Source organism: Pongo abelii, chromosome 18 (genome assembly GCF_028885655.2).
Source record: "Pongo abelii isolate AG06213 chromosome 18, NHGRI_mPonAbe1-v2.0_pri, whole genome shotgun sequence".
Classification (NCBI taxonomy): domain Eukaryota; kingdom Metazoa; phylum Chordata; class Mammalia; order Primates; family Hominidae; genus Pongo; species Pongo abelii.
The window spans coordinates 6,514,193-6,531,132 of record NC_072003.2 but is presented as its reverse complement, the minus strand read 5'-3'; the positions used below and the strand labels follow the sequence as shown (position 1 = coordinate 6,531,132).

Here is a 16,940-nt window from a genome sequence, read left to right as displayed (position 1 = left end):
CTGCCAAAGCTCAGAAGCCAGAGCCCCTGTTAGCAGGGCCTGGGGGGACTGTTAGCAGGGTCTGGGGGGACAAGTGGGTAGGGGCTGGGACCCCCCCCGCCCCAGGACATGAGAGTGCAGATTAGTCTGAGTAAAAGAAAGAGGGGAGGTCGTGCCATCATCTGCAGAAGATGATGTCTACAGAGGACAGCACCATGTGAGCCCTTGGGGAGCCGGATGACTGGATGGAATCTAGCTCAGGATGCAAACTGAGCACAGATCCCCCTCTGATCTAGACAGCCCACCTCCAGGAACATCTCACAGAAATGCAGGCACAGAGCACCAAGTGATGTGTGTGAGGAAATTCATCAGAACACTGTCTGTGATTGGGAAAAGGCGGAAACCATCCAAAGACGTATCGGTGCAGGGCTGGTTAAACGAAGCCTGGTGCATCCACACGTCAGAATAACTGCTGGGAGAAGAAGGTGGTACCCAGGTCCCAACGTGAGACAATGTCAAAGACATGCTGCCTGAAAAGCAGGCCTTCCGAAGAATAAATATAGCATTATTCCATTTTTATTTTTTTAAAAAGGTTACAATAAACACTTATGTGCAAATACATGTGCTTGTGTGCACAGAGGAAAAAGATGTGGACAGGAACAGAAAACCAAATACTGCGTGTTCTCACTCATAAGCAGGAGTTGAACAATGAGAAGACACGGACACAGGGAGGAGAACAATATACACCAGGGCCTGTCGGGGGTTGGGGACAAGGGGTGGGAGAGCGTTAGGACAAATACCTAACGCATGCGGGGCTTAAAACCTAGATGACGGGTTGACAGGTGCAGCAAACACCCTGGCACATGTATATCTATGTAACAAACCTGCACATTCTGCACATGTATCCCAGAACTTAAAAAATAAAAATAAAAGAAAAAGATGTGGAGAGGTATACCCCAACCCTCCCCAGTGTTACCTCTGAGAAGCAAGATCAAGAAAAGCAAATCAAAAGGAAGTTTCGTTTTTTGTTTTCTATATAAATTCTTTTTGTTGTTGTTGTTGTTGTTGTTGTTGAGACACAGTCTCACTGTATTGCCCAGGCTGGAGTCCAGGGACACAATCTCGGCTCGCTGCAACCTCCTCCTCACTGCAACCTGCTGCTTCTGGGTTCAAGTGATTCTCTTGCCTGAGCCTCCCAAATAACTAGGATTACAGGTGCATGCCACCCCGGCTAACTTTTGTATTTTTTGTAGAGACAGGGTTGCACTATGTTGGCCAAGCTGGTCTCGAACTCCTGGACCGCCCGCCTTGGCCTCCAAAAGTGCTGGGATTACGGTTGTGAGCCACCGCACCTGGCCTGCATTGCTTGAATTCTTCACAAATGAACAAATAATAATTTGTATTTTTAATAAGCAGAACAAAAACTAAGAAGTTATACTCAAACCACGTGGACCCTCTCATCTGGCCCAACTGCAAGAGTCCAAGGCAGGAAAGGCAGAAGGCAGGGGCTTACCCCTCCATCAGGACAACGTAGAACAGAGTCAAAAAAGAAAAACATGAATGGATCAGTCAAAACGGCCGTGCATGTCCCCTCCCAGGCACCTACACCTTGCAACTTAAGTCGACAGGCTTTCAAGCCACAGTCTTCCTCCCCAGAGACTAGCAAGGACACAAGCCCTGGCCAGACCCCTCCAGGAGAATGGTCTGAGGGACAAGGTGGGGTGCACAGTCAGGGGTGGCAGGAGGAAAGTGGGACATGAAGCCAAGGAAACCAGGACACCCCATGCTTCCTGAAGGCCACCAGAATAGGGCGCTACACAGAGCCCCTGTGTACCTGTTTCTACAACAACCGGAACACAAGGAAAAGGAAAACAAGGAAAATACACAAAGCCCAGCCTCACCTGGAGCAGGTTAAATAAAGGTGTGTGATTTTGTCTTCATGTCCTTTGGAATTGGAAATCCAAGCTTCCTCTTCTTTGCCTTGAAGGTCCCGGCTGCTACCCCACAGCTCCCTTCTCTTCCCTCCTCCTCTTGTCCTAACTCTTTTTTTTTTTTTTTTTTTGAGATGGAATCTTGCTCTGTTGTCCCGGCTGGAGTGCAGTGGCACAATCTCAGCTCACTGCAACCTCCACCTCCTGGGTTCAAGCAATTCTCCTGGCTAGCTTCCCGAGTAGCTGGGATTATAGATGTCCACATCTCACCCAGCTAATTATTGTGTTTTTAGTAGAGACAGGCTTTCACCATGTTGGCCAGGCTGGTCTCAAACTCCTGACCTCAGGTGATCCGCCCACCTCGGCCTCCCAAAGTGCTGGGATTACAGGTGTGAGCCACCATGTCCGTCCTTCTTGTCCTAACTCTGCCATCTCTTTGCAGGCTCCCCCAAGCAGCTTTTCCTAGGCACACCCTGCCCCCTTTCAGAGCTGCACTCTCAGACCATCCCCCAAGTGCCCCCTGGCCCTGGCTCCTGCCCCGGGGCTCTGATCCTCAGCTGGTGAGGTCTAGAGGGTCACAGGGAGCCAGACTCCCTAGAGAAGCTAAGGCAGGAGCCCTAGGCTGTGGGTAACCTGCCCCCTTCCAGCTGGGGCTGAATATAAGGGGAAAGGCTGCCCCCAGAATACAGGGCTCTCAGAGGCCCTGGGGATCTGTGCTGGCAGTCAGGAGGACTGTCACCTCAGCGCAGTTGCCTGCAAGGAGGGCTGTGCAGGAAGCTGCATGTTGCTCAGAGAATAAAAAAAAAAAATTAAATGCACCATCTGGGTATTAGCAAGAGCTTTTGAGGCAGACACTTAAATATGCATGCCTAGACATTATAAAACTTGGGGGAAATGTTAATTCCAATAATGCCAGTTCTTGTGCTCGCAGAAACCATTCTTTTATCTCCCTTCCTAGTAATTTGGGGGCTCCATCCCTCAGAGTGGCAGCGCCAAGACAGCTGGCCTCACCGGGTTTTGTAAGCTGTGCAAGGTGAGATCCCAAGCCCTTGCCTGGAGACCCATCTGAGGAAAATGTTAGAACAGGGCAACAAGTTGCCATTTCCCCTCCTTTCTCTTCCCCATACAAAAATCAGAAAGCACACTAGCCCAGTGCCCAGCCACAGTGGTGAGGAAACCCCACTCAAAATCCTGGGTTGTGCCCCTGATACCAAAGACCTGCAAAATTGGGACTCACCTGTTGCAACCCTAGCCCAGACTTGTGTACATTTCAAGGGTGGCTGGACTCATGGCCCCCTGGGACATCAGGGTGGTACAAAGTCCTCTTAACCTAAGACTGTCAGGGTACAAGGATCAGCATTTTTTTTCCTTTCTCTTGAGGACCAGATGGTAAATAGTTCAGCATTGCAGGACATAGGTCTCTGTCCCAACTATTCAACTCTCCATTGTAGCAGGAAAGCAGCCACAGACAATATGCACTGAAATGGGTGTGGCTGTGTTCCAATAAAACTTTATTTGTATGAACAGGCAGGGGGCTGGTTCCGGCCTGTGGGCTATAGCCTGCCTCCTCTGCTACAGCGTGATCTCCAAGGACCCATTCATCTTGTAGACCAGCAGCTGGCACACAGGAGCTGCTCAGATACTTGAAGGAGGAATGGAGAAGGCAAACAGCCCCCAGTGTGCAGACGTGAGGGTCTCCCAGTGGCACCATCCTTTGCCATCTCATGCCGAGGGACAAAGCCAGAGCAAGGCTCTCCACCAAGGCTGGGTTCTCCTCCAAGGAAATGTGATAACAGTACAGAAAGCATCGTGGAAGGATAGGGGCTTTGGAGTCCCACAAACCACAGTTTGCAAGACCAGCAGCATCCTGCAGTTCCTTGCACACATCCTGGGTGGATGCTGGAGCATCTAGACTTAAAGTGAATCTTTTCCCACTCCTCCCCCAACTGGCCTCCATTACGCTTCCAGCAACAATGTGGTGTATGTACACAATGGAATACTATTCAGCCTTCAAAAAGAAGGAAATCCTGCCATTTGAGACAACATGGATGAGCCTGGAGGATATTATGTTAAATGAAATAAGCCAGACACAGAACGACAAATACCACCTGATCTCACCTATATGTGGAATCTAAAAATGTTGAACTCGGCCAGGCATGGTGGCTCATGCCTGTAATCCCAGCACTTTGGGAGGCTGAGGCCGGCAGATTGCTTGAGCCCAGGAGTTCGGGACCAGCCTGCATAACATAGCAAGACCCCAGCTCTACAAAAAATACAAAAATTAGTGGAGCATGGTGGTGCATGCCAGTACTTCCAGATACTCAGGAGGCCGAGGTGGGAGGACTGATTGAGCTTGGGAGGTCAAGGCTGCAGTGAGCCAAGATCACACCCCTGCACTACAGCCTGGGCAACATAATGCGATTGTCTCAAAAAAAAAAAAGAAAGAAAAAGAAAAGAAAAAAGATTAATTCACAGAAGCAGAGTAGAATGATGGCTGCCAGGGTGGGGACATGGGCAGATGCCAAAGGACACAGAATGTCATTTTTATAGAGGAAGAATAAGTTCAAGAGATCCATGGGACAACATGGTACCTATAGTTAATAACAACCTATCATACACTTGAAAATCACTAAGAGAGTAGATTTTTTAAGTGTTCTCACCACAAAAAAATAAGTCTGGGAGGTGATATGTTATTTAGCTTGATTTAGCCATTTCGTAATGTATACATACTTCAATCACATCATGTTGTATACCCTCTTGTACATAATTTTTGTCAATTCAATAAATTCAACAACTCCAAAAAACAAGATACTCTCTTTACAAAAATAAATATTAAAAATAAAATTCAGAATTTTATTTATTTATTTATTTTGAAACAGAGTCTCGCTCTGTCACCCAGGCTGGCTGAAGTGCAGTGGTGCAATCTCGGCTCACTACAACCTCTGTCTCCCACGTTCAAACGATTCTCCTGCCTCAGCCTCCCAAGTAGCTGGGATTACAGGTGTGTGCCGTCACACCTGGCTAATTTTTGTATTTTTAGTAGAGACAGTTTCACCATGTTGGCCAGGCTGGTCTCGAACGCCTGACCTTGGGTGATCCACCAGCCTCGGCCTCCCAAAGTGCTGGTATTACAGGTGTGAGCCACTGTGCCTGGACAGAATATAAAAGACTGCTTAATTCAACTAAAACATTAAAACATAGATTATTTCTATAAGTGGTAATTGTTCTAATATGTTTTGGTCAAAATAGTCTCCTTACCCATCCACATTTAAATGGTTAATTGACATTTGATTGGATTTTGATAAAGTTTTCAAATCATGATTGACTTTTCCAATGTACAGTAAAATGTGTTTGAAAATATTTCATAAAAATTAATATTTAAAAATGGTCAGGCATGGCGGCTCATGCCTGTAATCCCAGCACTTTGGCAGGCCAAGGTGGGCCGATCACTTGAGGTCAGGAGTTTGAGACCAGCCTGGCCAAACCTCATCTCTACTAAAAATACAAAAGTTAGTCGGGCACGGTGGCGCGCACCTGCATTCCCAGCTACTTGGGAGGCTGAGGCAGGAGAATCCCTTGAACTTGGGAGGTGGGTTCCCCAGGCTTAGAGCAAAACCCCCATCTTGTCTGTCTCCACTCTCATCCCAGGCAATCGCGGTCATTTCCACAGCCTCAACCACTGTCTACCCGGGATGCCTCCCAAGCCCGAGTCTCCACCAAACCTGCCTTCCTAGCCCCAGATCCATCTGTCCTGGCACACATTGCCCCCTGGGTCCCAAGCAACCTCAGCCAATGAGTCCAGCGTCAACTTCCTGTCCTTGCCTGACACTGTCAGCCCTGAGATCAGACTTGACCATTCACCTCCGGTACCTGATAGGTCCGTCAGTCCTTTGGCACATATCCTGCGAACATTCCCCAAACCAGGCACCGGACTCCACACATCAACACCGTCATGTGAGTCACCAGCATCCCTGGCAGGGACCCCTGTCCCAGCCTCCAACTCATCTCCTTCCTGTCCCTTGAGTTCTGTGTCACATTCCAGAGGCCACAAGAAGAAAAATGACCACCTTAATGAAGTTAAAAGAATTGAGAAGACATTTCCCTATGGTCCAAAGTCTTTCCAACTGAGAAACACATATCAAGATCCGGCCTGCCAGCCCTGCAGTTAAATGTTCCTGAAATAATTAAAGCCCAGGGCAACACAGCCCCCACTCCACAAGTACTCCCAGCACAGCAAGACTTGCTTCTCTGGAGGGGCTTGAAATGTCCAGTGTGTACCCTGCCCTTCTCTGTCATAGCTAACAGGAATGTGCTCCTTGTCTTCTTCCTGCTCAAAGGACCATCCACCAACCTGGGCAGGCAGCACTTTCGGCGGGGGGGGATGCGAGAACTTCCCACCATTTCCCACTTACGCACTGAATTCCTCAGGAGCCTGCCTCAGGAATTACAAGAGCACCATGGCAGACACACCACGTTCCAGCGGGTGGCCATGTCTTCATGTCAGCTTGAAAGATCGTTGCCAGGGAAATATCTATATCTCGGCAGAGAGAGCTTCAGCCTGTGTAGTCCAGCTGTGCTCGAATGGAAATCCAGAAACCCAGATGTTGGTCCAAACACCCTGTCTCAGGGAGCTGGCTCTGCAAGTCCCCAGCGTGGGAGTGAACTGGGTGGGCCACCTGCCCTGCCTGCCCACATCCCTGCCTCCTGTAATCCTGAACCCTGAGAACCAGGGGGATGTGGTGGGGAACAGGCAAGTCTTGTGCAGAAAGCCAAGATGCCACCCAAATCCACTCTGCAGTCTAGGTGGGTGATATTCTGCCCTGCACCGCACCAGTGCATGAGGGGATGGAGGATGAAGTCTAGACAAGTCAAATGTAAAAACATATTGCCCAAGTATTTTGTGCTTTGTCTGTGTTACAATGCCATGCCCAGCCCAGCATGGTGGCTCACACCTGTGATCTCAGCACTTTGCGAGGCCGAGGCAGGTGGATCACCTTAGGTCAGGAGTTTGAGACCAGCCTGGCCAACATGGTGAAACCCCATCTCTACTAAAAAAATACAAAAATTAGCCAGGTGTGGTGGTGGGCACCTGTAATCCCACCTACTCGGGAGGCTGAGGCAGGAGAATCACTTGAGCCCAGGAGGTGGAGGTTGCAGTGAGCGGAGGTCATGCCACTGCACTCCAGCCTGGGCAACAGAGTAAGACTCCATCTTTAAAAAACATAAAAATAAATAAATGCTATGCCCAGCATTTTCCATGTACTGTCTTATTATCTCAGTAAATCCCATATAACCTTCCTATGAAAGTGTATCTCATTTATCTCCATTTTATAGATGAGAAAACTGAGGCCCCTGGAGTAGTATTAATTTCCCAAGACCGCATTGCTCATAAAGGGTACAGCAGGAACCCAAGCTCGACACTCTCACCCTCAAACATTTCCACAAGTGTAGACCAATGGCTCTCAACTGGGGTGGTTTTGCTCACGTACCACTCCCTTGCTCCATGGCATTTGAAACCGCCTGGAGACATCTGGGGTAGCCATAGCTGGGAGGGTAGAAGTCACCTAGAGGATGGAGAGCAGAGATGCTGCTAACCCTCCTACAATACCCAGGACGGCCCCGCCACCACCACCACTAATGGTCTCACCCCAAGTGTTGTCACTGTGCCAAAGCTGAGAAATCCAGGTTTCTCCTCAGCAAGAAGGGAAAATACCTGCAACGTGGATGCACCTCTACAGGAGCCCCAGGCTGAAAATAACCTTCCTCATCTGGTTTCAACCCTGGATGCTTTTACCTGATGCATCCATCAGGGATTTCAGGGACTCCAATGAGTTATTACCCTTGAATGCTCGGTTCCGCCTGACAACCCAGAAATCTCTGCCGAGGTGCCTGGTCTTGGGGAAGGCTCAGCAAATGGTTGAGGTTAATAACCAAATACCTAGGAGAGACTTTTCTCTCCCTCCAGGAGGAGCTGGGGGTCAGACACACCCTGGGATCATTCACAAGGGGTCAATAAAGGCTTGGGGAAGGCCAGGTTTTCTAGGCCTTCTCAATGGGGTGGGTGTTTGTGGATACACAAGAAGCCTGTGAAACTTCTGATATTGGCAGGAAACCAACGCCCCCCCACCCTCCACCCCCCGACGTCCCCACCATAAACACATGCCCTGAACCAGGACTTGGCACCCACGGGCTCCTGGGGGCCCGATTTCCCTGCTAAAACATCCTCTAGCCACCACCGAATAAAGCAACCCCTTGCCACCCAACCACAAGAGCACAGCCTGGGAGCCACTCCAAGGGACATCCAGTCACATTAAAACCTCAGGATCCAGAGCACCAGGCCTGGTGATGAGAAAGAACATTTTATCCTTAAAAGCATCTGAACGCCCATGCTGCTTCTTGCAGAGAAAAGTCCAAAATAATCTGCTATTAAAGAACGAGGATGGTTTTGACATTTTTACCAAGCTAATGGTCTACGCAGACAAAATCTCATAAAAGGGCACTCTGTTCTTCTTGATCCACTCAGACATGGCCTGTGAGTGAAGAAACGGGCTCTCCTCCTCAAAGAAATCACTGCTGATCCTCACACCAGCCTGACACAGCTTCATGGGTTCTTCAAAGAGAGTATTCCCATAGAAACTAAAAAGGAAGAGGAATGTGTCTGGCGGGCATTGTGGGCAGCAGTGGGCTTTGGGCCAAATTTTAAGTTTGAAAATCAAGATTCCCTCTTTTCGAGGGGCCGCCGGACTGAGCAGATACAGACACCGTGAAAAGAGGGTGCCATGTTCAGATGCGGGAAACAAGGATGGTTTGTGTTCAGTTCCTCCATCATCCTTCACATCATGGGATTCCCATTTCCCTCTGTGGACCAGAAAATTCAGTGGGGTTTCTGCCTTTTAAATATTTCATTATCAATATATCATCCTTTTAGCCTCCAGAAAGCATTTTAATGTGGAGATTCTGGCTTAAGACTTTTGTGGGTCTGGCTGTCTCTCTCTCTCTCTTTTCCTTGAAACAGGGTCTCATTTTGTCACCCAGGCTGGAGTGCAGTGACATGATCACAGCTCACTGCAGCCCGAACTTCCAGGCTCTAGCAATCCTCCCACATCAGCCTTCCAAGTAGTTAGGACTATAGGCACACATCACCATACCTGGCTTTTTTTTTTTTTTTTTTTTTTTTTTTTGGTAGATATGAGGCTTCACCACATTGCCCAGGCTGGTCTCAAACTCCTGGGCTCAAGCGATCCTCCCCCTTCGGCCTCTCAAAGTGCTAGAATTATTGGCTTGAGCCACCACGCCCGGCCAAGAACCTTGTCTCTTGTGATGCCCCCCAGAACAAAACATCACTGCAAAAAACACACCAAGGCATGAGTTTCAGTCCTAAGTCCCATTTATCCACCATACACTATGTGCCAGGCACAACGCTAAGTGCTTCTATGGACGAGCTTCCCTTAATCTCAGCAGTGGCCTGTTGACAGATCCATTTGCCACTGAAGACAGTAAGGCTCACAGAGGGTAAGTGGCGTGTGCCATGTCAGCCATCTAAGGAGGGGCAGAACCAGGATGTAAACCCCAGCTGCCTAGCTCCAGATTCACGTTCCCAAGGTCCCACTACACTTGGTCACTCCACTGCATTCTGGTATCCCGGTCTTTGGCAGAGTCCACGTAAAAGAGGGAGGTAGAGGGAGTGAGAGGAACTTCACGCAATAAAGTTTCCCGGCGTTACACTGCCACCGTAATTGTGTCCCCGACCAGGTCCTCTCCCTTCTCATCCTTTCCGCGATCCGCCCTGCAAAACCTTCCAGAGAACTGTCCTCCTTCTCCCGGGATCTCAGAGAAAATTCACCTGAGTTCAGTGTCCAGGTGACCTAAGCTCTGAATGCGGTAACGTGCACGGGGAGATGAGGATGTCACCATGAGCAAGCCTCCCAGACAGCATCCGGGAGCAACCCCAAGACTGGGCAGGGAGGGCTCTGATGCCGGCCACGGCGAGGAGGGCTGCCCATGCTGCCTAAATGAGTTCAGAATGAAGGCCGCCCTCTCTCCCATGTGGGGCTCATTAACCAGGAATCAAATTATTAAGACAAGCTCAGCTGAACAAATGGTCAAACATAAAAACATGTGGAAGGAACAAAGAGGTCAACCCCATTATCCATCAAAAACCATCAAGGTGGCGGCCCTCACTGAGGGGTACAGCTCTCCAGCGGGCCCTCATCTGCCCTCCAAACCCATGTGCCTCCCCAGTGGAAGGCCAGCAAAGCCACACAGGAAGAGCTGGGGTAGGAAAGCAGAAAGTGAACCCCAGAAGGCCAGGCTGGCCACGGAGCCCCATCCCACACACACAGGCCCGGTGACTCAGGGGCCCACGTGTGCAGGACACCCGGAGCTCACAGGGACAGCGCCCCGGGGGATGCAAGGAACTTTGCCTCTCTGTCCCTCTCTGTAGGGATGGAAAGAGGAGAGCGATTTCTGGGATGGAAGCCATCTGCCTCCTCTCAACTGTCGCTGCCCAACCAGAAAGGGAAGAAAAACAGGAAGATGCCGGGCAGGTGAGGAGCTGGGTGAGCGCCGCCAGCCCACAGCCCAGCAGAGCAGGGCTTGGCCAAGCCTGGCGCCAGGGAATTCCCCACTACCCCCACCACAAGCCCCACGCCGGGTGGGACCGACAGAGTCGCAGACAGATGCCCCACACAGGATGCCCAGCGCAACCCCCGCCCCTTCCCCTGCTGGGGGCCCCCAGGACGCGGGGCTCCCCTCCCCTTTTGGCCAGCCGCAGAGTCCAGCGGGTCTCCCGCCCAGGGACGTCGTGGGAGAATCAGGAAGTCGAAGCCACACAGCCGAGAAGGGGCAGCTGGCGTCTGGGAGGCCGTCACGAGCTGTCACTCCGCGCCCGCCGAAGTTGCCGCTCAGTTACCAACTTCAACCCGGGGCCGGCCACGGAGCCTCCCGCCGCCCCTACCCCGCGCCCCCGGCACCCCCGGACCCCCGCGCCCGCGTCACTTACTCCTCTGCCGTCGCCACCTGTCTGGGTGCCGGTCTCCTCCCTGCCCGGCCGCGGCGCGTCCTCCCCGTCCTCGCAGTCCTCGGGCTGTGCGCTTCCCCCCTCCAGCCCCAGGCGCAGCCGCTTCTCCTCGGGAGGGACGTCGTCCTCCTCCCTCCTGGGCCGGCCATCCCTGCCTCGGGGCTTGCCAGTGGCTTCGGAGCTGCCGGAAGGGCTGGCCATGGCTCCGGGGGCTCTGCCTGCACTTGGGGAAGAGGAAGGACCCGGCGCGAGCGGCCTCTCGGCGGAGCTGGAGCGTCTGAGCGCGGGCTCGGTGGGTCCGCGCGGCGCGCAGCTGGGCATCGGGGCCGGCGAGGGCTCCTCCGCGGGCCGCTCCTGGCTCTCTGGCGCCCTCTGCTGGCCGCTCTTGCGCACCGCGGACACGCCGGGCCCGGGCCTGCGCCGCGCTCACCTGCCCCGGCCCAGGCGATCGCTGTCCCCTGCCCGTGGCCAGGCACGCTCCGGCCAGGCCCTGAACCTCCTCCCCGCCCCAGCCAGGTTGCACCCCGATGGTCTCCCTGCCCAAGGAGGAGAGAAGAGAAGGGACGTCCCGAGAGGGTGGATATCGGCCACAGCCACCTTGTCTTTGCTCTTACCCTATGACTTGCATGATTTGGAGGTGGTGGGAAAACCGACGCTGCTCAAAACTCGTGGAGACTTCCGCCTGCAGGATGGCATGAATGCACCTTCGCATTGCCTACCAACAGATCTTTTTTGAGCATCACTGTGGACCAGGTGTGGTGATGGGGGAGGGGATATTGCGGTGAACATGACAGGCATTGCCTTCACCCAGTGGGGCTCAGCGCTGGGTGACAAGGCATTGAGAATAGACATTGTCAATTGGGCAAAAGGAAGCCAAGGAGAAGTGCTAGGTGCAAGGGAACTGAAAAAGACAGGAGGCTCAGCAGGTCTTGGAGCTGGGAGAGGGACAGCAGCAGCGGCTGTTCCAAAGGAAGCAACAGCTGGGAGAGGTCTCAGAGAGTTGTTCTCAGCCCAGTGGAGGGTGTTCAGGCAGAGGGAACAGCGTGTGCAAAAGCCCAGAGGCTGGGAAAGAAGCAGAAGGAGGACTGTGGGGCTGGAGCGTGCTGGGCAAGGGGAGAGAGGTGTGGTGGGCTGACAGATTGCCTGGGACCCAGCCGTGCAGGGACAGAGGAGATAGGGGATCCTTGCAGGCCCCCAGCCGGGGCTCAGGCACAGAGACAATGCAGATGGGCAAAGGGAGGAGACGTGGAGAAATATTTTGGAGGCATGCCCTGATGAATGAGCCCAGGATGCACCCTTAGTGTCAGTGTGGAGCTCCTTCCTTGGCTGTGTGATGAGCTGAACCCAGGGGTATTTTCTGGATATCGAGGTGCTACACCCAGAGTCCAGGACAGGCTAAGTGAGCACCAGCAGCTCCCGGCCTACCTCAAAAGCAGGAGAGACAGGGGAGACTGGGGAGGCCGGGGACACAGGGGAAGGCAGGAGAAGCCAGGGAAGCAGAGGAGGCCAGGGAGGCAGTGGAGGCAGGAGAGGCTGGGGAGGCTGTGTCCTTTCCATGATTCTGCCCAGGATCCTAGGCCCCTGTAGTCCCTGAGCTTCCCCACCCCAAGCGCTGGAACCATGTTGCACAATGGTCTCCCCACTAAGCTCCTGGTGGCGGCCCCTACCCTGCTGTGCTCCCTATTTCAACCCTAACAGCTCTCACAGTGGGCAGCACATAGTAGGTGCTCAGGAGACACTGGTGGGAGAGCACATGGGTCTGCTCAGCACCTTCCTCTCTCCTCCAGCTCTCCCCTGTCACAAAATAATTCTGATAAGGACACATGGGCTTTGAGACCCTCTTCTATTACTTTCCATATGCTAATCCATCTATACCTCACAGCAGCCCTGAAGGTGGGTGCTATTAGGATGCCCATTTTACAGAGGAGACTGAGGTATAAAGAGGGTAAGTGACATAGGCACACTACAGGGGCTGGGGCCAAGTGACCGCAGCACTCAATCCCCAAAGGCAAGGTGGACGCAGTTACCACAAAGGACAGCAGAGTTAAAGCTGCAACCAGAATAGCCTGACTCACAGAGACCTATGGTGCCAGCTGATCGTGGCATTCCTAGAAGTGAAATAGATAGGAAGCCTGCCACATTTTTACTTGATCTGTGTTTGCAGAAGAGTTCTAGGTCAGGTGAGCGGAAGTCTAATCTGAATCATAAAAGCAGAGTCACAGTCCCCAGTCAATTCCCAGATATAAGCCAGTTCACAGACCCACAGGCCCTTGTCTGAATGGGAAGCCAGGTCCCCTCCAGAAAGGACTCTGCTCCATTGCCAAAAATTTATACTGTCAATCTTTCTCCCAGCCTGCTCCCAAAGGAATACACAACATTTTACCAGGATGACTGAATAGGAGAAAAGGAACTAATGAGACCTGTGCAAGATCACTGGACATAGGCTCTGAACTGGCACTAGGGCGAGACTAGGGTCTACCAGTCAGAATAGGCATTTTGGAGGTCAGGTGAATGTTGGTGCAAGTTCATGTCATGGTAGATCCATTGGGTCCTCAAATCCATCCTTTGCTTATATACAAAGTGGCAATGCTGAGATTCCAATTCAGGGCATCCAACATAGAGGCTGTGCTCTTACTCATGAAACATTCTGACATCTCTGGAAAGAAAACCGTAATTCAGGGTTCCAGTCCCCAACCATGCAGCCTGACCCAATTCCAGTGCCCAAGGTCAGAGTGTCAACCCCATCTTTTGCAGCATTTAAACTAGGCAGGAAAATTAGGGACAATTAAAAGGACATGGGCCACCAGCTAGTCATGGACTCTCTCTGGTGTGTATCATAAATATTTTCCTTCCTGAGGTTTAATTTGGACAGACTGTGTCCCAGTCTGCAGCATGCCTTGACATGGTCAGCTTATCTATTCATCTCCCCTTCCTCTTTTTTTTTTTCCAGACAGGGTCTCACTCTCCTGCCCAGGCTGGAGCACAGTGGCACAATCATGGTTCATTGCAGCGTCAACCTCCAGGGCTCCATCAATCCTCCCGCCTCAACGTCTTGAGTAGCTGGGACTAAAGGCATGCACCACCATGCCCGGCTAATTTTTGTATTTTTTGTAGAGGTAGGGTTTCTCTATATTGTCCAGGCTGGTCTTGAACTCCTGGGCCCAAGCGATCTGATCATCTTGGCCTCTCAAAGTGCTGGGATTACAAGCGTGAGCCACTGTACCCAGCCTCCTCTTCCTCTTGACGGTGAATTCTGTAAGGGCAAAGGCTCATTCATTTTTGTTGTTTAATGAATAAACTTTATTTTTTAGAATAGCTTAAGCTTTACAGAAAAATGAGCAGAAAGTATAGTGTTCCCATATATGCCCTCAAATCCTCCCATCCTGTTTCCCCTGTTATTAACATGTGGCTTTAAAGTAGTGCATTTGGTAAGCCCTCTTAGCGCAGCTGGCAGTGCGTCAGTCTCATAATCTAAAGTAGTGCATTTGTTGCAACTGATGAGTCAATATTGATATATTATTCTTAAGTCCATAGTTTGGGTTTCTCTCCTGGTGTGTTGCACATTCTTCGGATGGATGTGACCATCCACCATTGGATCCACCATTACAGTGTCACAGGTAGTCACAGTGTCATAGTCTCACTGCCCTAAAAATTCCTTGTGCTAAGCTGGTTCATTCTTGAATCTTCATTGCTTTTCCATGGTGCCAACCCCTCAGCTGGGGCATGTGGCTGTTGAATGGATGAATATTGCAGAAAGTGCTGCCAAATGTTTCCATCCTGGACAAGTAAAGGAAAGTGGCCCTGATGTTTTAAAAGGCCTGACATCAAAAGAAAGGGTGTGAGTTTACCAAGCCACTGGGATTAGCTCCCCAAGGGACCATTTCCTCAACTTGATCTGATGATCAAGGCAACAAAAGGTCCAGAACAAAGGGGATCCCTTTTACTCTGACCTAGGAAAAATGTCTGTAAATTCTTTGGGAGCCCAGAAAATGTCAACATCTGGGCCAACAGACCAAAGTGGAAATGTCAGCTGTGCGCGGTGGCTCAAGCCTATAATTCCAACACTTTGGGAGGCCGAGGCAGGTGGATCACGAGGTCAAGAGATCGAGACTATCTTGGCTAACACGGTGAAACCCCGTCTCTACTAAAAATACAAAAAATTAGCCGGGCGTGGTGGCGGGTGCCTGTAATCCCAGCTACTCGGGAGGCTGAGGCAGGAGAATGGCATGAACCCGGGAGGCGGAGCTTGCAGTGAGCTGAGATCAGGCCTCTGCACTCCAGCCTGGGTGACAGAGCAAGACTCCACCTCAAAAAAAAAAAGGTTTGTCAACTTCTCGGTGACTCCTGTGGGCATCCTAGGACTTAATCCAACAGAGAGAGCATGTAGAAGGTGCACCTCAGACATCCCGCCTAGGTCTGCAGGAACTGGGCTATTCCTTCCTGAAATCTCACCAGGCACAACTCAGAGATACTCCCTCGAGGATCTTAATTTCCAAGTACTTTCAACAAAGTAGGCATTGGCAGCCACAGAGAGCTTCAGGCAAAAGTGGCCGGCATGCACAGGAATAGTAAGGCCACTGAGAATATCTGCTATGGAGCCAAACCCAGACACAACCACGCTGGCTCCAGCCAGATACGGAGCAGGGTGGCATCAGAAGGATGGCAGAGTAGTGACAGGGAAACTCCTTGGGTAGGTCTTAAGGATGTCTGGATTCTCCCTTTCCACCGTGGGGCTAGAAGGCAGGTAGCTCAGCAGGGGCTCTGCAGACAGAACTCAAATCAAGTCCAGGCTTCAGCCTTCATAACTGCATTAGCTCAGGCAGGGACTGGACCTCTGGAAACCTCAGTTTCTTCATCTGAAAAATGGGTACCACGACAGTACGTGGTGGGATTGTTTTGAGAATTTAACAAAATTATGCATGTAAAGCTCTAATCCTGACACCTAATAAGGGTTCAAAAAGTGTTTGTTTTTAAATATCATTAGCCTACGTACTTTTTTTTTTTGAGACAGAGTCTCACCCTGTTGCCCAGGCTGGAGTGCAATGGTGCAGTCTCAGCTCACTGTAACCTCTGCCTCCTGGGTTCAAGAGATTCTTCTGCCTCAGCCTCCCAAGTAGCTGGGATTACAGGTTTGCACCACCAGGCGCGGCTAATTTTTTGTATCTTTAGTAGAGATGGGGTTTCGCCATTTTGGCTGGGCTGGTCTTGAACTCCTGACCTTGTGATCTGCCCGCCTCGGCCTCCCGCAGTGCTGGGATTACAGGCATGAGCCACTGCGCCCGGCCAGCCCACGTACTTTGCTTACAAAGAAGGTGAGTCTAGCCCTGAAGTTGGATGAGGTCCTGGTGAAGAAGAGGAAGGAGACTGAATGCTGATGAGACTGTGGGCCAAGGTTGGGACGTTGGAGGCAAGGGCCGGGGAACAGCCACAGCTCACTGTGCAGCCAGATCGGCCATTAGAAGCTTCGAGACCCACATCTTAAGCTGGTCGTGAATTAGGGCGTGAGGAAAATAAACCCCAAGGCTTGGCTTCCTTGCTGAAGTCCCTCTTGAAAACTTTTAGCCATTTAGGAGGCGAGGGGAGGAGCCCAGCAGTTAGAACCACCCTCTTCCCACAAACACCTGCCTTAGATTCTCAGCTGAGTCCCCAAGACTCTCTCTGGATGAGACAGTTGCTCTCCCAGAGATCCCGCCTATCCACCCTACACAGGTGCCCCCATAAGGGCACCCCTGAGCTCAAGGTGTTGCTGCTTCGTCTCCAGTAAGAAATCCCAGCAGGGGTAATAATTTACCCCCCACATACACATCCCCTCCTGAGTGGCCATTAGTGACTGGCCATGACCCCAAAGCCAACCGTACCCCCAAAATACTGAACTGACAAGTCAGGGTTTCTGCAGCCCTGCACTGCTGCTGAGAATTCCATGAGTCCTATCTTACTTTCCATCTTATTGGGACCAGGATGCCTCACTCTTCCCAGCCCATACTCCCAGATGCCTGCCTATCTCTCCTTAT

At 51.4% G+C, this 16,940-nt stretch overlaps 1 protein-coding gene across 16 annotated transcripts in view; it reads right to left on the bottom strand.

The window, feature by feature from the left end:
- Positions 1–11,296, bottom strand: part of RBFOX1 (RNA binding fox-1 homolog 1) — a 2,503,848-nt gene extending 2,492,552 nt beyond the window's left edge. For 14 of the 16 annotated variants that reach the window (XM_054533099.1, XM_054533110.1, XM_054533109.1 and 11 more), the window contains exon 1: positions 10,912–11,227. In XM_054533099.1, coding sequence (XP_054389074.1) covers positions 10,912–11,130 — 219 coding nt within the window. In that variant the 5' untranslated portion in view covers positions 11,131–11,227. Of the gene's footprint in view, positions 1–10,911 lie in introns of all 16 variants that reach the window. The other 2 variants (XM_054533103.2, XM_054533097.1) reach the window with 1 other exon arrangement.
- Positions 11,297–16,940: the final 5,644 nt, after the last annotated feature.